Source organism: Rhinatrema bivittatum, chromosome 3 (assembly GCF_901001135.1).
Source record: "Rhinatrema bivittatum chromosome 3, aRhiBiv1.1, whole genome shotgun sequence".
Taxonomy (NCBI): domain Eukaryota; kingdom Metazoa; phylum Chordata; class Amphibia; order Gymnophiona; family Rhinatrematidae; genus Rhinatrema; species Rhinatrema bivittatum.
Window position 1 is genome coordinate 504,239,204 of NC_042617.1, and position 22,645 is coordinate 504,261,848.

The window sequence follows — 22,645 nt, forward strand, 5'->3', positions numbered from 1 at the left end:
TATTTAGGAGAAGGCAGAAGTCTATGCGGAGTGGGCAGCCGTCTTGTCGTTTTGTTTTGGCTGCCCCTGGAGGTGAAGCATGCAGTTGACAGAGCTTCGTCACTGCTGTTCCTAACATTGAGTGAGTGATATCTGGTATTCTGTGAATGTTCTCACCATCTCACTGTGGGGACCAAAGAGAGGAGGTTAGGGACACGGAGGCGGCAGAGGTGGCACTGTGTGCAGTGTATGTGCTGCGTAATGCATTGCTGCATCCTGCATACTGCCTGTTAATTCCTACACTCTGGGATTTATGCTTATAATTTCTATGCTTATAAATAACTGTGTTGTGTAATCTGTGACAAAATAATCATCACATTTTCCTACCCACTACAGGTGTGGACCACTGTAATACCAAGCTGCACACCTTTTTGAACTGTATTTTAGTGTACCCACCTGTTGGTCAGCTAGGGTGAAAATCTGCTTCATATAAGATTCTGTTGCCTTACGAATGATTTCGAATCTGCCCTTTCAGTGTGAGAACAGTGCACTTCTAAGCAGTTTGCACATTGAAGGAGGACAAGCAAGGTCACTTTTGCCAGCATACATAGGCCTTACTAGGAGGGGAGGAATGAGAGCTTGAAGGGAGCAAACGTAGCAGAATTGCAGAAGAGAGGAAGAAATAGATCGACTGTAGAGGAAGAGGGGGTGGCAGAGGAGAAGAGAGAAGAAACCCAGGGCAGAAGGGTTGAGACTTCCTGAAAAGATATGAGGTAAAAGGAGGGAGAAGGAAATGTTGGGGGAGAAAAAAAGGAATGAAAGGTAAAAGCAGAGCTGAAAGGGTGAAATGAAATATAAAAAGTGGTGATCCAGAGACTCACAGCAAAAGTTGGTGTTTTATTTTTAAAGGAAATTATTGGCACATTTCTGCATTTTGAGAAATGGAAAGTATGTGCAGGTTTATGCAAATAAGCGGAAACATTTTTATCCACAGCCATAGAATCTTTCCCCAAACTTCCACAAGAGACTGGGGGTGTTCTTGGAGTGGGCATCATGACTGCAGTGTAGCTATTGGAAACTGCAGCCTACTGACTTGGTTCCTTGGCTGGTGGTTAGGCAGATTCCTGCATATTTGATAAACACTGAGGTAAAACTTTCTGTACTCATGGTTTTCTTAAGGCACTACGATGCTCATGTTGAAGTGTGCATGTATGTAGCAGTCACTGAAATGTGCAGGACTGCAGCCGGCAGTGTGCCCTGTGTCACATGAGGGAGTGTGTCTGCCTGTTAGAAATGTTTCTTATTTTTTTCCATTACTTTTGTGTTAATAGGGACTCGGAGCTCAAGAACAAGGATCCACGGAACACATTAAGGTCCAAGTTAAGAACAACAACCTTGGACTAGGAGCAACAAACAATCATGAGGTGAGATACTACCTCTCCATCTTTTATTTGTAAAGTGTCAGGTTGCCTGGGATAAAATGTTTTCCCCATGTGTGAAAACTGTATCTTGGACACAGTGTTCAGTAGAAAATGTTCCATGTGCAGATTTGCCAACTACAGGCTCCCAGTTCAGACTATTACCAGCAACTGTTTCCCTGTACGTACCCGGATCAGTCCAGACTCCTGGGTTTTGCCTCCCCTCCAGCAGATGGATTCAGAGAAGTTTTGGTGAACTCTGTCCTTAACCCTGAGGTGCCACCTACAGTCCGTCAGTATTTCTCTGTCTCCAGCAGATGGTGGAGGTGCAAAACCTACAGTCTGGTCTTACTCAGTTTTGTAAAAAAAAAAAAAAGACAGGATTTTAGTTTAAAAAAAAAAAAGAGAGAACAATCTACTGATCTTTATTTAGTGCTGAAGAGGACGGACGATCTAAATTCTCCACAGCCTTCTGAGCCTCCCAGGTTGACAGGTCCCGAGGGGACTATCCTCCCTCCACCGGGCCGGAGCAGGGGGTTGAGAACCTTCTTGTCTGCTCCGCCTCCCCCTAGGTTCTGGGGTGATACCGGGGAGCCCGGCTCACTCACCCTCAGAGGCAGAGGACCCAGGAAAACGTCGAACATGTTTAAAAAAAAAAAAAAAAAAAAAAAGTTTTGCCGTTTTGTTTTTTCCTGCTTCAGGGGCAGAATACTTTCCTGTGCCAGCTCTCCCTCCATTATCTGGCTGTGCTGGGGGCGGGCTTTTTCACTCAGTCAGCGTTCCTGTTAACTTGGTGCGGCCGTTTCGTTTTTTCTCATGCCGCGGAGAGCGGCTTGCAAAGCGTGTGGAGACGCGCGCATCTCCAAAGATGGCCTCTGTTCCACCTGCCTTCCTGGGGGGGGGGGGAGGGAACATCGGCCGCTGCCGGCAACGGCAGCTGCAGCAGGACTCCTCAGACCCGTTCCCGCTCAGGCCGCATTTTCAGGCTCCTGAGGGGGGCAAGCGAGCACAAGAGATTCCTGACGAGGAGGGACAGAGCCCCGAGGGGGATTCTGACTCCTCCTCTTCCTAATTTTCTTCTTTTTTTATTATGCTCCTCCATAAGGCCTTTAAAGCCTGCAAAGCTGCTAAGAGGGAGGCAGGAGCTGCCTCACTGGTCTCTGGGGCGCGTGGTCCTAAGCGGCCTCGGTTTTCAGAGAAAGGGGGTGCTTCAGTTCCTCAGTCCTTCCGTGGTTCTGGCCTGACTGGCGGGCGATGAGTCATCACTGGATTCTGACCCGGACGACATGAATTTGGGCGACAAGCCCCTGGGGGCGGATCCTGATGACGACTTGGACCACATCAAGCCTCCAGGCATGGAGGGAGATGACCCTAAGGTGGTCCGTCTCTTTAGAGACGGACCACTACCCCCAGATCTACGACAGGAACAATGCCATCTCGCCTTTAGAAAGAAACTGAAAACTTGGCTGTTCTCTCAAGCCTTCCCATGAGGAGACATCCCCCAACTAGCAATGCCCCATACACCTCTCCACTTCACCTTTCCTCCTCACCTGAAGCCTACAACCATTTCCCCTGCCACCCCTCCCTCTGGCCCAGGCCATCGCCCCTGTATGATGCCTCCGTGGCCAATTTTCTAAAGGTACTGTTATACTCGAACTACTTATTTATATTATCAGTTAAATTAACTCTCCTATCAAATCAATTGTTTTAGTGCTTTTTAGTGGGTTTTATTTTTTTTTTGCTATTTTGCATTACTCTTCTGGAACGTTTTCTCAAACTTCTTCTCTCTTTCTTAAATAATCCTGAATTGTACTCCCTTGTTCATTGTAACTTTCTTTCTTTCATCCAGTTAAATGGTTTCCCCTGGTTCTGCTGTAAACCGGTACGATAAGACTTGGTCTTGAGCATCGGTATATTAAAAATAAATAAATAAATAAAATAAATAGAAGCGATGAGTTGGACCCGCTCATTCCAGCTGTTTTGGAAGAATTAGGTATTGAGGTACCTAAGGAAGATTCCCATTTGGGCAACATTGACTCAGTCATGGTGGGTCTCCTGGGGCCGACAAAGTCTTTTCCCTTTCATTTGTCCTTCACTGATTTACTGTTCCGTGAATGGGACACTCCAGATTTGGGACTCAAGGTCAGCAAGGCAATGGATAGGCTGTATCCCTTGCCCAATGAGGCATTGGACCTATTGAAAGTGCCTAAGGTGGACGCGGCGGTGTCCTTGTAACCAAAAAGACCACCATTCTGGTGACAGGAGGCATCGGCACTTCGAGATCTTCAGGACCATAAGCTTGAGGTGCAACTTAAGCGCATTTTTGAAGTTTCTGCGCTGGGGGTCCGGGCTGCTATGTGCAGCAGCTTTTCTTTGTGTGCAGGGCTTTGTTGGGTCCAACATCTGCAGAATATTACCTCTCTTTCTCAGGAGCAGGCCCCTCAGGCAGTTCACCTGGAAGCCGCGGTGGCATATAGTGCTGATGCCTTGTATGACCTGCTTCGGACTTCAGCCCGGTTCATGGTGTCAGCTGTCTCAGCCCGCCGCCTACTCTGGTTGGTATCCTCTAAAGGTCAGTTGGGTTCCTTACCCTTTAAGGAATTGGAAGATATGATCCAATCCTTGGGTGAAAACAAGGTCCAGCGCTTGCCAGAGGATAAGCCTAGACCGAGGGGTGCCTTCCCTTCCCGGTCTCCTTTCTGAGGGAATCGTAGATTCCGAGCTTCTCGTTCATCAGGTTCCTCCCCCAGACAGTCTATAGGCCAGCAGCAATCTTGTTCTCAGTCCTTTCTTGGCCATAAATTCGGAAGATCCAGGGCCCCTCAATCCGCAGGAGGCGTTAATCCTCTCAATGAAATGCGGCTGGTCCTTTCTTCTGTTCTGCTTGTGGGAGGCAGACTGTCTTAGTTTTATGAGGAATGGGCCAAGTTAACATCAGATCAGTGGGTCCTCACAGTGATAAGACAAGGATACGCTTTAGATTTTGCTCGGTGCCTTCGGGATCGCTTCCTAATCTCCCCTTGCTCGTATGAGGAGAAACGTCAGGCATTCAGGGACACTGTGAGTCTCCTTATCTATCTGGGAGCGATAGTGCCAGTTCTCCCCGAGGGACAGCGAGAAAGCCATTACTCCATTTACTTTGTGGTTCCAAAAAAAGGCTGTACCTACTGGCCCATCCTAGACCTGAAGCGAGTCAACAGATGCCTCCGTGTCCCACGCTTTCGCATGGAGACTCTGCGGTCAGTCATAGCCTTGGTTCACAAGAGCTCGTTCCTAGCTTCTCTTGATCACACCGAAGCATACTTACACATCGACATCTGCCGGTACCACCAGAAGTTCCTGCGGTTCTCCATGCTGGGCAATCATTTTCAATTTTGTGCTCTTCCTTCGGTCTGGCTACAGCTCCCAGAACCTTTACCAAAATCATGATTGTAGTGGCGGCGCACCTAAGACGAGAAGGGCTTCTTGTGCATACCTATCTGGACGACTGGCTGATTCGGGCAGAGTAGGAGGATCTCTGTCGCTCGGCGATGAGCAAGGTCCTTCAGCTACTACAGTCTCTCAGTTAGGTAGTCAACCCTGCAAGAGCCACCTGGCTCCCTTGCAGTCTTTGGAATTCCTGGGAGCTTTGTTCGACACACGGCTGGGAAGAGTCTTTCTCACCAAGGACCGCATTGTCAAACTGCAAGGACAGATTTGAGATTTGTTGTCCAAAAATCATCCTCGAGTATGGGATTACTTGAGGGTTCTTGGTTCAATGGCCTCCACTCTAGAGTTAATGCCAGGGGCTTTTGCGCATATGAGACCTCTGCAGTCGCGTTGCTTTCCCGTTGGAGTCCCTTTTCCGAACAGTTTCACCTTCTCCTTCCTCTTGCGGATTCTGCTTGGTCCAGTCTCGACTGGTGGCTCCTCTCTAACAACTTGAACCAGGCTATGCCCCTGGAAATGCCCATTTGGACAGTAGTGTCCACGGATGCCAGCCTCTCTGGCTGGGGGGCAGTTTGTCAAGACAAATCGGTGCAGGGCCTCTGGTCCATGGAAGAATCAGAGACCAGAATAGTGAGGTTGGCGTTGCAAGCCTTTCTGCCGCTTCTGCGGGGGAAATCGGTCAGAGTCCTATCGGACAACGCAATAACAGTGGCTTATATCAGTCGCCAAGGAGGAACCAAGAGCCATTTGGTAGTACTGGAAGCTCAGCTCCTGATTCATTGGGCAGAACAGCATCTCGTCAGAATCGCAGCCTCTCACGTTGCAGGGGTCGACAACGTTCAAGCCGACTTTCTCAGTCGCCACTGTCTCGATCCCTGGAGAGTGGAAATGAAATTTCCACTCTCCATTTCTCTCACTGAGCGAAATCTGAAAACAGAAATTGAAGATAAGTTAATATTGTATTACTACAAACTTCACACCAGGACAGAAACTTATTATGTCCTACATTAATGGTTGCTTTCCAAGTAAAATTCTGTAACTGGAAATCATTGTTTCGGCATAACTTGGCACCTATCCAGCTAAATTTTAGCTGGCTGATAAGTTAGAGGCTAAAATGTTTAGCCGGTTAAGTTAGGGGAATTCCAGGGGTGCAATTAAGCGAAGTTGTTAGCCAGCCAAGGTAACTGGCTAACTCAGATCTTCAGAGTTAGCTGGCTACCTTAGCCAAAGAGCTTTCCTAAAGTTAGCTGGCTATCAGACTGATACAGTAAAGTTCACGGGAGAGCGGGCGCTCGCCCACTCTCTCGGCGCGCGCACAAGCCAGTGCCCTGTGCGCACGATACAGTAAAACAAAATATTTAAATTAGGGCCCGCGATAAAAAGAGGCGCTAGGGACACTAACGCATCCCTAGCGCCTCTTTTTGGACAGGAGCGGCGGCTGTCAGCGGGTTTGACAGCCAACGCTCAATTTTGCTGGCGTCTGTTCTCAAGCCCGCTGACAGTCACGGGTTCGGAAACAGGACGCCGCAAAATTGAGCATCCGGTTTTCAACCCACAAGCCGCGGGCCGATTTAAAATTTATTTATTTAAACTTTTTTAAACTTTCGGGACCTCCAATTTAATATCGCCATGATATTAAGTCAGAGGGTGCACAGAAAAGCAGTTGTTACTGCTTTTCTGTGCACTTTCCCGGTGCCGGCAGAAATTAATGCCTACCTTTGGGTAGGCACTAATTTCTTAAAGTAAAATGTGCGGCTTGGCTGCATATTTTACTTACTGTATCGCGTGGGAATGACTAATAGGGCCATCAACATGCATTTGCATGTTGCGGGCGCTATTAGTCTCGGGGGGGGGGGGGGGGGGGGGGGTGTTGGATGCGCTTTTTCGACGCGCTATTACCCCTTACTGAATAATGGGTAAAGCTAGAGCGTCAAACGCACGTCCAACCGCGTGTTAACAGTGCGCTCCACCGGCGCGCACTGTACTGTATCGGCCTGTTTATTTGATAGTATGACTGTACTATTGAATATGCCTCTAAAGATAAACCTTTCCTGCTAACTCTGCTGCCCAGACTGTGACTGAATATTGTCTTCACTGAGTTTTTCACACTAGGCCTTTGCATCTGTGTTCAAACCCTAATTCTGCTGAAATTTTAAGTTTATAAATAAACCAAAAAAATTTTTTTTTTCAAGTACAGTAACAGCAAAAGTACCTGAGGCTTCCTTGCCACATTTGCTGTTCTCCCAGCAGGCCTTCTTATTTAGCAAGTCTTATATTCTATCATCTCCACATAATGTTCGATGCAGAGTGCAGAAATAACATACACAATCAATATATGTTAAACAATGCAACAGACTAGAACAGAACACTTTAAAAATAACAAGATGAGTCATCTAATTCTATTCAGTAAAAGCAACAAAGTTCTGTTTGCTTGCAGCCTTCCATTATGGAACCAGGACTTGAGGATTGTCACTTGGGTTCAGAAGATGGGTCCTTTTTACAAATAAATGACAGCTTTGTGCTAATTGGATGTCTGTCTGAAAATACGAGAATTATGTCTGTCCTTTTATCTGTGATCTTCACAATAATATTGCTGCTACTGTTTGAGGAAAGCGTTCTTACAAGGGGCTGTATATTGACGGGAAGCTGGCCAGCTAGAAGAAGTTGGAGAAAGTAAAGGATGTTATGGGAAGGGAGATGAGAAGAGTTGCTCATGATTTAAAGAGAGGTAGTGTCTTATGAAGGATCTTCAGAACGCTGCATCTGTCAAAGAGAATTTAAACAGGAAGCCTCTTTAGCCTCAAAATGGGCGATGGGGGTTTACGTTTTTCTCTTCCTCACCTCCAAATTTTCATGCGTGAGACAGCGGAAGATCGCTTCCGGTGAGGCACCAGTCTGTGTCGTGCAGTGGGGAGAGATCTCCTATATCGCTGGAACTCTGTGAGCACCCAGCGAGCTTGTTTACCTTTTGCACATTGTGTGTGTTACAAACTCAGAAAACAGCTCATGCCTTTTCACTTTCTAAAGCTCAGCCAGTCTCTCGCCTTTGCCACTGCTTTTTATGATACTTTCAGTGTTACTCCTTCTTGGGGGAGTCTTGTGCTGCTGCTGCTGTTTTGTAGAGTTTAAACACTGAAGACTTGCTTTCCTCTCCTAGTGAAGTGCTGTTGGATTTACGACGAGAAGGCTTTGTCCTAATACGTTTTGGTTGTGCTTTACAGGACAACTGGATCGCGCATCAGGATGACTTCAATCAGATCTTAGCTGAACTGAATGACTGCCATGGACAAAGCAAAACAGGTAGAGTGGTGACTGAGCCATTCAGAGAGTTAAAACGTTAGTCTTGTGACCATTCCTCTCCTTCCTCCTCCAGAAAATCAATAATCCTTTCACTTCACTTCACTTTACAACATCCACTCCATCTGGCGCTGCTGTGGTTTTTGAAACCTGAATCAGAAATGAAATGAAGCAGGGCCCATCTAGAGCCGCAGGCACATGCTTCTTGGCATCCTGCAAGGTTTTCACGAAGGAGATCTAACCCACAGAAATTTGTGGCGAGATCGATATCTGCAGTGAAGCTTTTCTGTCTCTGATTTTACCCCACTGGGCCACTAATATTCCCTTGTGTGTGAGGACATTTCTTTCCGTACCCAGGCTGAAGACAGTCTTCACAGGATACTGTGCCACACGTTCTTTTCAGATCAAAATCACTGTCTGGTGCTGCAGATATGGTTTGATTAATTTCCTAACTGGTTTCCAGATCCAAAATCTTCAGCATAGCTGGATCGAGGATTTTACAATATGAAGGGGGAGTCTGCAAGTCATAAATAGATTTTTATGCTGGTACCCAGAATGCTTTGCCTAACCTTTTGCTGTATTTTTTTTTTAATTATACTGTATTAGATGACTAAATTAAATGTGGGGGGGTGTAATTCTGATATGGAAGGTTTGTGCCTTTTCTTAGTGTGACTTGGGGATGTGCCATGCTTAGCCACCAGGGGGCGCTTGAGACAAAGAATGTGATTAGTGTTACCTTTACATTGTGTTGTCCTTGTATTTTCAGGTTAGAGGAGGCGAGGAAATCACTCTTGGATCATTTCAACAAGCATTTACATTTTTCCACCTTTTTTGAAGGGAGGTGGGAACTGGTACAACAGGGTGATTTTTTTTTTTTTTTTAAACAGCATCTTGTTTCACTGTGTTTTTCCATACATTGAATAGAGAGGTGCGCCCTCCATTCTCTGCTTTTATTTCATACGCGCACAGCTAGTAAACCTCCCATATCAGTTGAGACATTACTATTTAAGTTCATTATTACAATTCGTTAAGCAGCTCCCTTTAACACTGGGAGCAGTCATGTTAGGGTCAGAGTGTCTCACCCTTGCGCGATTTGATTGGTCCATACAGAGTGTGGTGTCACCAGTGACTCACCATACATTCAGGGTTGCCAATTGATAAAAAGCCTTCTTTTTTTACTGGCAGTCTTCCAGATTTTCCCCAACTTTGTTTTACGGATGTTCTACCATCGCCATTCGATACCCATCTGGACTCAATATGCTGAGATTCAGCCCTATAAGTAGCACATTTACTGCCGTTCACAGCCTGGCATTCATTGTACTAACCAGTTGGATCCAATTCCTTGTGAGATAATTTGTGTCACTCTTCTGAATGTGGCCATTCCCTGGGTTTCAGGGTAATGGTATAAGCATAACCTGAAGAATTTCAAAATTAATGACTTGACAGTAAAATCTTTGAAGTAACATAGGAGAGGATGAGTAGTAACATTTGGGGTGAAAAGCATTGCACAGTAGAGAGGCTACAGCTGGCTCCCCTACACCTGTGTCTCTATTCATGCTTTCTCGATTCCTTACGAATGCCTTCTTAAATCCTGTTTCACCCCCTCCCCCCAACTCCCGCATTTCCAAACCACATTACAGTAGTGTTAAGTCAAGTGTCCTGTGGTCATTCAGAATGGGCTTCTTGCTTGTTAGCCAGTGAATGAGCATCCTTCTTAGATTATTTTTTATTTGAAATGTTACCAATATCTGTCCCCAAGGTTTTTTTCCCAAGAAGTTAAAACTTGGACACTGTACTATTATCTGGCAAAATAAGAAACCAGATCTCTCATAGTATATACATTGTGCTGAAAAAAATCAGTGGGGTTTGGATCACCCAGATTTTAGGCTTTGTTATTGGACTATATTTTTGAAATGTAGTGTTCATTAGTTTCATCACTATCCTATCAAGCATTGGGTCTTGATGGAGATGGAAATGGTGTTGGAATTAAAAAAAAAAAAAAAGTCTCCAGTTCCTAGGAGGAACTTATGGCATTCATCCTGTAATTACCTCGGTAGTTGAGTTTTGCTTTAAATTTCTAGTTATAAGAAATTAACATTTCCGTCTCCATTTTCTCCTTTGTAGGGCAGTCCTGATTGCCTTCAATATTTCTTGAAAACTTGTGAGTGCAGGTCAGCTGTTTGTGAACTGTTCCTTTTATCTCTTTTCAGCATTTTAAGGATAAATTATAGACCATGAATATTTCTGTTTACATATTTACAGTTGAAGGGTTTGTTTGCAAAAGAGCTATACAAATCAGGTTGTGTTATGGGCCTGATACCCTTTGAGAAGCTCTTAAAGGTGTATCCTTATAATAAAGGTTTCATTTCTGGAATTTATTATATATTGATTGACTTCAAGGGATAGGCTTTGGAGAAGTTAGAGTGTGGGAAGAAACAGAAATATGACAGCAGAAATAGACCTTATAGCTTATATTGTCTGCCCATCCATTCAACTTCTCCCTCAGATATCAGTTATTAGAATTCTCTTGTGGGAGGCAATTACACTCAGTGCTAATATCCAAGAAAATAGTTATAAGATTTGTTTTCTGATGATATTATACCCCGGACTGATTATATAAAATGGCTATTAAATCTTCACCATTTTGTTGGCTGATTTATGGTGTAGAAGTCATTTTTATGCATGTTTGGTGGATTGAGATAATGTCTTGGATTCATCATATCACAAGAATTCCTGCTATTTTATTAGGTCATAATCTAAATAATTTGGCTCCAGCAAATAAGAGTATTTAGTGGCAGGTAGGAGAAATATTGATATCCATTGGAGCTCTTCTAGTAGGCCTCCACTTAGCCACTTGTTTAAGTCTCTTAGATCAATTTCTCAATAGTATAGGTATGCCAGTCTGGTCAAAGAGGATCGCCTGGATGTGGCACAAATATGGAAATTCTTTATCGATTCAGTGACTGGTATCTAATTTATAAGCTGTAATAATTGGAATATTGGTGTATTTCTTTTCTGATTTAAATTTTGTATTTTGCGTGTCCTTTTTTTAGTAGAATTGCAATGTGTAGCGGGGGGGTATTGTGCATCTGTGATATCGGTATTGAATATTTTGGGATGTAACTTTTGTTGTTTGTTCTATGTCGTGTTAATGTTTTATTCGCTTTGCCTTTTGGTTATCCCAGTGAATCAGTGGTAATACTGTGCTCTACCGTGAAGGAGAGACTAGGGTTCAGTTCCTAAATCTGGCTTCTGTTTCTAAGGTCAGTTGTGACTGCAGTGGCTGTGATTGCAACGCATGGATGGAGGGAAGTCCCCCAATACCTGGGGCCTAATTCACTAACAGGTCGACTTTTTATTTATTTAATTTTTTTTTTTTAAGCGTTGCTCGCACAGAAATGGGCCGCGAGTGAGCAACGCCGATTTTAAAAGGCAGCGAAGTACGCGTGTATGTAACCATGCACGTATGAGAAATAAAGAGGTGAAGCATGGGTGATCTGGGGACAGGCCAAGACTTAATGCATGTAACTTCGAATTTTAAAAACGAAACTTGCAGTATGTGTACGGTAAATATCTGCGTAACTTTACTGCTGTTCCTGACGAGGAGCAAGTCTGCGGATCTCAAGTTTTAAAGGACAGAGTTTTAAAGGACAGGGTGAGAGGTCCAGGTCAACTGGGAAGCGTGAGAAATGAAAAACCAGAGGGGTCTGAAAGGCCTTGCTATTAACTGGACAAAACTGGTTGTCTAATTTAAAGCTGGGAATATGCCTCACGCTAGCAGGTGTTTAAAATCTGCTGACATATGTGCATGAAAGCCGCCAAAGTCCTATTGAAGATACCTGCATGCTAGCTGTACTCGAATAAGCTCTTAAAATAGAGCATACTTATGCGTGGTTGGTGCATTTTAAAACACATGCACTTAAGTGCGTGCACGATTAAAAATTCTAGCATATCCTCACTCATGCGCTCGTTTTAAAATCGACCTGTCAGTCTGTTCTCCCTTTCGGTGTATCTAGGGGAAAAAGCTTACAAAATCAGGTCCCTAGTGACCAGCTCAGGGGTTCACTTGTGACCGATATCCAAAGAGAACCTGTAGTCTTTGCCACTTAATTAGAAGTCTGTCCTTTTTGATAACTGGGCTAGATTGGAAAAACCCTGGATAGCGGCTTTTGTAAACTAAGGTTGAGGATAAAAAAAAAAAAAAAAAAAAATTGGCTTCTACTGTGCTTATGAATCCTATCTGCAGATGTCAGTAGAGAGTCATTAAACACACTCTATAGATGTCTATTAGATGATAGAGATGTACATTTTTTGCTTTGTACCAGCCCAGACTTTTTAACATTCACAAGACCAAAAGTGATATGAGCCCTGCACTGAATCCTGTGGCTAGATCAGCCTGTTGGCTTCATGGTTTTTGTTTTTTTGTCTTCAGGCAGGCTAATCCAGACCTGAGTTTGCCCCACTGCATGCAGGGACTCATAGTTATGCTTTTCATAGAGAAATGTATTTATTTCTTTAGATTTATATTCCGCTTTTTGACACTTCAAAGTGGATTTCATTCATTCTGTAGGTATTCCCCTATCCCCAAAGGGTTCACAATCTAAGGCCTAGATTCATCAAAATGCTACTTGAATACTGTGTACAATTCTGGTCGCCGCATCTCAAAAAAAAGATATAATTGCGATGGAGAAGGTACAGAGAAGGGCTATCAAAATGATAAGGGGAATAGAACAGCTCCCCTATGAGGAAAGACTAAAGAGCTTAGGACTTTTCAGCTTGGAGAAGAGACGGCTGAGGGGGGATATGATAGAGATGTTTAAAATCATGAGAGGTCTAGAACGGGTAGATGTGAATCGGTTATTTACTCTTTCGGATAATAGAAAGACTAGGGGGCACTCCATGAAGTTAGCATGTGGCACATTGAAAACTAATCGGAGAAAGTTCTTTTTTACTCAACGCACAATTAAACTCTGGAATTTGTTGCCAGAGGATGTGGTTAGTGCAGTTAGTATAGCTGTGTTTAAAAAAGGATTGGATAAGTTCTTGGAGGAAAAGTCCATTACCTGCTATTAAGTTCACTTAGAGAATAGCCCACTGCCATTAGCAATGGTAACATGGAATAAACTTAGTTTTTGGGTACTTGCCAGGTTCTTATGGCCTGGATTGGCCACTGTTGGAAACAGGATCCTGGGCTTGATGGACCCTTGGTCTGACCCAGTATGGCATGTTCTTAACTGGGCAAAGGTGTAAGCCTGCCCCCACTGATCTGACTAGTTCTCATGACTAATGCGAGCCTCCGGGGTTAGAGCTCACTGTCGGGAACTGACGGCCCAGGGGCGTTGGACCAAGGAAGAGGCGCACTGAAACATAAACTACCTGGAAGCTTGAGCAGTCAGACTGACGTATCTACAGTTCAGCCACATGCTCCTGGGTCAGGCGGGTCTGCTTGATGTGGGACAATGCAACAACGGTAGCCTACATCAACCACCAGGGAGGAATCAAGAGCCAGCAAGTGTCTCTGGAGATAGACCTCTTTCTGGAATGGGCACAATTGAATCTACACATCTCAGCCTCCCACATTGCAGGAAAGTCAGAGCAGACTTCCTAAGCAGGGAGAGTCTGGATCCAGGAGAATGGACATTGTCAGCCAGAGCCTTTCAGCTGCTGGTAGATCTCTGGGGCCTTCCATCCATCGATCTTCTGGCTGCATCTCACAATGTTGTAGAAGATCCCTTGGGATCGACGCCCTGGTTCACAGGCCTGGCCGTTGTCCCTGCTGGGCAGGGTCATTTGCAAGATCGAGCGCCACAGGTGATTAATTTTTCTAGTGGCTCCGGATTGGCCCAGACGCCCATGGTATGCCGATATGAGGAGTCTTCTAGTGGAGGCCCGTCTGTGCCTTCCACTGCACAGGGACCTGCTTAAGCAAGGGCCGGTCCTTCACAACTATCCAACTCGATTTTGTCTTATAGTTTGGCCCTTGAAAGGGCTCGCCCCATGAAGCGGGGATATTCGGCAGTAATTTCCACCTTTGTTCTGCGCATGGAGGTTTTTGACATCCTTAGAGTATATGCAGGTCTGGAGAGTATGTGAGGCCTGATGCGAGGAACGTGGTGGTGCCCCTCAGACAGCCAGGATCCCTCTGGTTCTGGAATTTTTACAGGACGGATTGAATAAAGGGTTGTCCCTTAACTCCTTGAAGGTCCAGGTAGCGGCTCTCTCCTGTTTTGGGGCGAGGCAAACGGAACCTGCCTGTTGGTGCATCCGGACGTGGTTCGTTTTCTAAAAAGGGTGAAGCACCTCCGGCCACCCCTATGGTGGGCAGTTCCCTTGTGGAATCTTAATCTAGTATTGGAGGTTTTGGCAGGGCCTTCCTTTCAGCCCCTTCATAGTCTGTCCTTACACCTGTCAACCCTTACAGGCATTGTCGTGTCAGGAACCATTCCTCCAGATGACCCCAGGAGCATTACGACTTTGTACCGTTCCTTCCTTCTTGCCTAAGGTAGTTTTGGGGTTTCATGTGAATCTGTCCATCTCGTTGCCATCCCTAGATATAAGCACAAGGACATGGAAGACTACTGCCTCCTCCGCCATTTAAATGTCAGTAGGCTTCTGATGCAGTATCTGGAACTTACAAAACTGGTGCACAAGACAGACTGCTTGTTTGTATTTCACGGTGGAAGGAGACACGGTGAACCAGCTTTATGGACTACCATAGCTTGCTGGATCAAGGAGTTGGTCTCGGGAGCTTATGTAGAGGCAGAAAAATCATTACCCTTTCAGGTTAAAGCTCATTTCACTAGGGCTCAGGCAGTATCCTGGGTGGAAGCTAAACTGCTGTCTCTCATAGAGATCTGTCAAATGGTGACTTGGTCCTCCTTGCACACCTTCTCCAGGTTCTATTGCCTGGACGTTCAGGCCAGAGTGGACGCAGCCTTTGCAAGGGCGGTGCTAACTGGACCATGGACAGCCTCCCTCCCCGATTGGGAGCAACTTTTGTACATCCCATTGGTCCTGAGTCCATCTGGTTACATGCTAGAAAATGGAGAAATTACTTACCTGATAATTTCATTTTCCTTAGTGTAGTCGGATGGACCCAGCATCCCACCCATGGCTGCCCAAGAACAATGCCAAGGAATTACCCATGAGGTGATTATAGATTCCAAAAGGTTACGGGTAAGACATTGCCCAATCCCTAGATCAGGGCATCTATTATCTTGCTGGGATTCAGCGTTTATGATTGGTTGAGTACAGTTACGGTTATCCATCTTTAATCAAGTTTTAATCAAGTTTTTCAACACTATGTTAACAATGGCTTTTGAAGAGAATATTGAGGAGCTGAGGTCAAGGCAGGGCTATATCTAAGGTGACGTCAGATTTGAAACCTGACTTCATCTCCATATGCTAGCAGGGGAGCATATAACCCATTCGTCCTGAGTCCATCTGTCTACATTAAGGAAAACAAAATTATCAGGTAAGTAATTTCTCCAGTATTTTTTACCAATTCTTTCAGGATTTATATAAAGCTGAGCCTTGTGATATTCCTTCCATACATGCTTGCTTAACTAAGGCATCTTTGCCCCAAGTTTCCAACAAGGATTTATAATGCTTAAATGTCCTGATAAAAATCTCAGAACTGGCCATGGCAATTAAATCATTTGCTTTATGTAAATCTCCTGGGCCAGATGGCTTGCCTAACATTCTATAAAATTCTGAGTGACTAGGTCTGCTTACCCTTAGGTCACTTATTCAAAACTTTAGTGGACTTTTAAGTTTTCTAATTGGCATGCTTATAAAGCCGCCATAGTAGTTCTACCCAAACTGGGATGTGGTCCCACTCTGCCTAGCTGTTATCACCCTATTTTGCTCTTAAATTGTGATATTAAATTATTGGCTAAGGTCATGGCAGGTCACTTGTCCTCTATCTTGCCCAAATTAATATTACATGTCCAGGTGGGGTTTGTTAAAAGTAGTCAAGCAGTTGTTAATGTGCGTAGGGTCCTGGCCTTTCTAGATTTCTCTCTCAAAAAGCTATTAAATTCATTATTAGTTAGTTTTGATGCCAAAAAGGCTTTTGATAGGATGAATTGGCAGTTTTATCTGAGGCTCTTAAGGGATTTGGTTTTCAAGGGCAATTTATTTTTCTCACTATGCTTTACAGAAATCCCCAGGCAGTAATTTTAGTTAATGGGGATTTCTCCAGGGATTTTATTTTGTCTAGGGGAACTTATCAGGGGTGCCCCTTGTCCCCATTACATTTTGTTCTTTCCCTAGATCCTCTTTTGAGAAATCTGAACTCTTCTGCTAATATATGTGGGATAGCATGTGGGAACACTTTTTTTTTTTTTTTTTAAGGTGACAGCATTTGCTGATGACTTGCTGATACACATTGCTGACCCCCATCAACTCTTTGTGTAACACTCTCTGTGCCATTGGAGAATACGGCCCTTTGGCTGGCTTCAAATTAAACTTTAACAAATCGGAGGCAGTGGTAATAGGCTCTTGGAGTACAGCAGAGAGGGGAATGGTTTTCCCTTGACATGGGTAGGGACCTGACTTAAATATTTGGGAGTGTGGCTTCCTAGAGACATTTCCAACCTTTATTCCATAAATATTTCCAAATTACAGGAAAAGACTGAGACATCGGTACTTTTTTGGATGCATCCCTGTCGCTCACAGGACGTGTCCACCTAGTAAAAACGGCTTTACCTCTCACATTGGCTTTATATAATATGAGTTCTCCCTTTATCTCTCTGTGAGTTTACCTTCAAAAGGTTTCACGGGGTACTTAACTGCTTTCTTTGGAGGGCAAAGGCTTCATTAACACCTTGTGAGCCAATGTCTGAGGGAGCTTGGGGGCTTCCTGATTTACAGATTTATAATCATGCCATAAATCTGAGGCATATAGGAGACTGGTTCATGAATACCACATTTTACTCAGACATCATTATAGAGACACAGCTTCCCCTTTATCTTTGAGGTTTATACTTCTGGCTAAATATTCCGCTGTGGCTTGCCATGTACTATCTAGGTTACTTCTTTCTCCTTTTCGCCAGACTTGGCGATGGCTGACCTCAAAGGCCTCTCTGTCCTCTTGTCTTTCTCCTTTCCTGCCTATCCAGGGTAATGGAAATTTTTTTACCAGGTATGGGTCTATCACATTTTCAAAAGTGGGAACTGCAAGGGTTGGTGTAATTTGTCTCAAATGTATAACATCACTGGATCCATGCTGTCATTCTCTGTAATATGCGCTAGATATCATTTGCCTTCTCAGGACGACTTCTACTATTACCAAGTGCAACATTATCTTCAAATTCTTCAGGTCCAAGACTTCAGAGATCCAAACTGGCAGTTTATTTTGGAGTAGTTTGATCAGGAGGATCCTCAACGTCGCTTTTTTTTTTTTTTAATAAGAGCCTGGAAACTCAATATAAAACTTGGTCTTTGGATGTACCCTGGACTAAATGGCAACATGAATTACAGATCCAACTTCCACTTTCAACTTTTATTGTTGCCTTCTCGACATCCCCAAGAACTCTTGCAATGCCCTGATGAGGAACCCGATATAAAGTGTTTTATCGGATCTATCTGTCCCAACGCCAAGCGTGTACCTGGCTAAGATTACAGATTCAGATCTATGTATTACATGCCAAGTGGAAGTGGTGAATTTGGGTCGCTCTTTTTGGAGCTGCAGTTTAATTCAGTCTTTTTGGAAAAAGGTTTTTCATTTTGCTGCTCCCTTTCTCTTCACCCATTGTGTTTGGGATGTTTCTGAGGTCCTTCTCGGGCACCCTGAAACACAAATTCTGGCTTAACAAAATCTTTATTCTAGCAGCAACAGCTATCTTACGAGTTTGGAGCCAAGCTGATGCCCTTTCAGTTATCCACTGGAATTATACTATCATTGCTTTATTATGCATGGAACTTTTCTCCAGCAAACACTCTTCTCTGCTGTCTAAGTGAAGGGTTATGGGTGGTGTGGATGCCCTTTACACAGTCTCTATCATACAGGACACATAGCCAAATTTTGAACAACTTTGACTACTGAACTCTGCCTTTTATTCTTAGCAGTCTATGTTCTTATTTTGTTAAATAAGACCAGCCTTCTCAGCAAGGTGAGGAGGGAGGCTTGGGTGTTTGGGGTTTAAATAAGTTCTCGACCTCGTATTCTTTGTAATAATGTGTGATATGGAGCAAAGTACATTATGTATCATATATTACCTTTTGTGTATACATCGTTCCTTTATATCTGAAAATTAATAAAACAGATTACACACAAAAAAGGTTTAGACATGTTCCTGGAGAAATCCATACACTGTTAACCAAGTAGACTTGGGGTGAATTTTAAGAGTTGCTCATATTAAAAGGCTCATATACATGAGTATATGGGCCGACCACAAGCAACTCTTATTTTAATACTGGCAAATTATGCGTGTATATGCATATGCATGAGCAACAGAACATGCAAGAAAAGGGGCATATTTAGGGTGGGTCAGGCATTTCAGGGTGGGGGCCAACATTTACATATGTAAATCCCAATTTTCACAACCAGTAAATGCAGCATGCATCAGGCTGTTACCAGTGTAGGTTTATTTCTGTTCATTTTCAGGTGTAAGAATAAAACTTGCTACAGCCAAAAAATGACTGGGTGAGATGTCTGGGTAAACTGGGGGGAATGCAAGCTGAAGAACCAGAAAGGTCTAGATGACCTAGAGATAGACTGGACAAACTGGTGGACTAAGTGGTCAAACTGGCTATTTTCTTCATGTGCTTGTTTTAAAATGTGCTCACTTGTGCGTATAAAAGCTGACAAGTCCTAAGCAAAGATACACCTATAGTGCCTGAATGTAATCCGCTTTGATGAACACTTTGAAGTGCCAAAAAGCGGAATATTAAAAATCCAAATAATTAAATAAATAAATGTTTATATGACCATCTACCCAAAGTGGACAAATCATCCAGACTGGATGGGCTGGTTTTTGGGTCTTGTGTCATTAACTGTGCCACTACCTTAGTGGTACTGGAAACCCTTTGTCCATGGTTTTGTTTTGGGTATTTTTTTAACTAGATAATGAAAACCATTGTTTTTAAACATTTTAGTAACAGTGTATTGATATCTAATTCATTGCATCCCTTTGTAAACGTGCCCAGCAAGAGCAGCCATTTTCATCCAGTACTCATGCTGAACACACACACTAAACTATCTGTGATTTTAAAATCCTGGCTTTCCCTTTTAGGCACTTAAATCTAGCAGATGTTCTCTTCCTCTAGTGTTTTCTTAGACACGAGTATTTTCCCACCTCGTTAAATTGGTCATTATTAGTCTGCCTGCGGTGTACTAAGCAGCTCATTTTACATGTTTTTCAGTGAGGTCTATATTTAATGCTAACACAGAGTAACAAGGACTAATGCAGCTTACTGTATAGACCCCCAATGTTAATTACATCATGTGAGAGTTCGATTTGATCATCCGTCACATAAGAGCATAAGCAGTGCCAGCAATGGGTCACACCGTAGCAGTTCTGGGTCACTTGGCAGCATTCACTACATCCTAATGCGGAGCTCCATACCCTTTTGCTCACTCCGTGAAATAAGAAGTGGCAATCCCTGAGTTTACTTGACTCATCATTTTTAATGGACCTAGCCTACCAGAGCTTACCCAAACCTTTTTTTTTTTTTTTTTAACTTTGCTATCCTATTAACCATAACCAAATCCACTGGCAATAAATTCCATTATTAATTGTGCCCTGATTGAAAAGAGACTTTCTTCAATTAGTTTTCCATCAGCTATCAGTTAGTTTCATGGAGTGTCCCTTGATCTGATTACTATTTGATAGGATAACAGACCAGTCCTTATTTACCCGTTTGCCCCACTCATGATTTTATATAACTCTATTCTATCCACTTTGTCACCTCTTCGCCAAATTGAAGAGCCCCTAATCTGTTTAGCCTTTATTCTTAAGGGAGCCGTTCATCCCCTTGATCATTTTTGTTGCCCTTCTCTGTACCTTCTCTAGGTTGCCTGCTTTATCTTTTTTTGAGATGGGGCAACCAGGACTGCACACAATACTCCAGGTGCAGTTGCTCCATGGACCCACATAGAGGCCTTCATTCTCCTAGTAATTATACTAGTAATATAAAGTGCCGGAGCTCTCTGAGGAAGGAGCAGCAGGGGGTGAAAAGAGGCACCATCAGACCCACAGTGCTCCCCTGGATCTCACCTTTTAGTAAATGTTGCAGTCATGGTTTTGTCTTTAAGGTGCCTGGGGTGCCTTGCCATATATCTCTTGCATTCTGAATGCCCATTGTGATGATGGGGGTGCTCATGGGAGCATTGCACAGGACAATATTGTCCCCAAGGTTCTGATGGGATGAATTTCTGTTGCAGGTTGCCTCATTATGCTTTGAGCTGACTCTGAAAGTGCAAGCACACATTTAACTGCTGGTGGGGAAAAAAATGTCTGATACCGTGTTGAAAAAAATAAAGCATGGTGCGGTGGCAGGATGGTATCACATCAGTGACAATAAGGACCCTCCTCCTTGGTGCCCTCTGCTTTGTGGAGGAGAGCAGAGTCTTTTACATAGCAAGGGATGCTGATGTGAAGAAAGTAATAAGTTATCTCCGGGGCCCTCATGTGGGAGAGATGCTGGCATTTATTTATTTATTTATTTAAGATTTTTATATACCGGCATTCATGATACAATCACATCATGCTGGTTTACATTTAAACAGGGGTGCATAATAAATAACAAAGTAACTTGGTGGTGTAGAAGAAGGCAGTTACAAATAACAAGGAGGATGGAACTGGGAGAAGAGAAATAAAGGAGAGGATAGCATTGGATAGAGTTATTTACAAGGGGAAGAGGCTGACCTGGCTGGGTAACGTATGTTGTTGGTGTGAGGGATTAATTGGGGTTAATTGCCATTGCAGTATTGGTACAGCCAGAATTCTAAGGATCGGGTATCTTGCCAGGGATGCAAAACTTTTTTTTTTTTTTTTTGCTACTGAGCTTTTGTGAAAGAGAAATCTCTGCTCTGTCCCCGTGGCCCAGCTCAAAACACACATGCAGACTTACAAACAGCAGTGAAGAGCAGGCAAAAGACAAGCTGCTGCAAAAGAAAGGGGAAAGGAGGTGAAGAAGCATTATTCTGTAAATCATATTAGCAATTGAGCTGAAAGGAAAGAGAGAGAGAGAGAGAGAATGGGACAGTGAGAGCCAGAAAAGGAGGAGGCAGGGAGGGTGAAGGTCAGCAAGGCAAGAAGGGAGGAGGGTTGCTGGATTAGAAAAGTAAGCGATCCACAAAGAGGAAAGGTGGATTCAGATGTAAGGAGACAAGGGGGGTGGGTGGGAGAGAGAGAGAGCTGCGGAGGGATGTCGTGAGAGGGAATGAGAATGTTGTGAGGGAGAGGAAGCAGAGATGTAGCTAGGTATTGTAGAGCGAAGAGTGAGGAAGAGAAAAAGGTGGATGTGGACTGGTTTGGGGAGAGAGAAACAGCAAACAGTAAAACATGGATACAGGCAGGAGTTTCAGAAGTAAAAAGAATGAAATGACAAACTAGATGAGAAGGAACAAATTGAGAGGAAAAGATCATCAGATACAAGTTTGAAAACGTTTTCTTCCTTCTGTCTCATTTACATTTGCTACCTAATTTTGATTCATTGCTATACAAGTTGTCCTTTAGTGCAGCAACTGCCACACATGCCTCTTAGTCCAGTCAACAGGGAATACTTTATGACAGTCAGGTTTGTTCCTATGCTATCTTGGCCATGGCACTGTCCTTATGGCCTTGCCTAGAGTTATCACTCAGGTGCTGTCAGAGAAGATTAAAAGGTAAGCTATGGAGCCTTTATCGTATCAACCTTCCCTCTCCCAACTCTGCCGTTTTCCAGCTTTTTCTGGAGCAGAACGTTGCGTTCTGCTTGCTTTTGGAGATCTGCCAGCATTTTGTTGAGAAATGCATCTTATCTTTCTAGAAGTAACCAAGGCCTACCATGATGGCAACAGGCAATTAAGGAATGTGCCTCAGAGCAAGTGGTGGATCTTTAATCCCAAGTTTTTAAAAACAAAATACCTGCCCCTTTGTTTAGCATGCCAACCCTTTTTGCTTATGCAGCCTCTCCCTAGAGCCCTGGCTCAGGTCTCCAGCAGGGCTGGAACCGTCACCATCCTAATGGGGTTACATGCCTGTGGGCAAAAGGCACTTACAGGAATACTGTAACATTATCACACAGCAGTTCTCCCTTTTCAGTCCTGTTTCATGTGTCTTGTCATAGATTGTGAACTTTTTTTGTACAAGGGCCCTTTATCTTCTCTAGCAATAAGTTGTTTTTTTTTCTTTTATAACTTGGCATATCTCACCAGCTTTATTGGCTGTGTGTACACTAACGGAGAACGATAAATCGTTTTGGTAAATTCCCTGCTGCAGGTGGCTTCTACCTATTTTGCTTTTTTTTTTTGCCTTTATCTGCAGTTTGCTGTGCTACCTGCTGCACATCCATACCGAACTTTCCTGCACCCA

The 22,645-nt window shown here is 43.8% G+C and overlaps 1 protein-coding gene across 2 annotated transcripts in view; it reads left to right on the forward strand.

Moving 5' to 3' along the window:
- Nucleotides 1-22,645, forward strand: part of PINX1 (PIN2 (TERF1) interacting telomerase inhibitor 1) — a 274,701-nt gene that overhangs the window by 24,618 nt on the left and 227,438 nt on the right. For both annotated transcript variants that reach the window (XM_029596151.1, XM_029596152.1), the window contains exons 3-4: nucleotides 1,311-1,403; nucleotides 8,048-8,126. In XM_029596151.1, coding sequence (XP_029452011.1) covers nucleotides 1,311-1,403; nucleotides 8,048-8,126 — 172 coding nt within the window. The remainder of the gene's footprint in view (nucleotides 1-1,310; nucleotides 1,404-8,047; nucleotides 8,127-22,645) is intronic.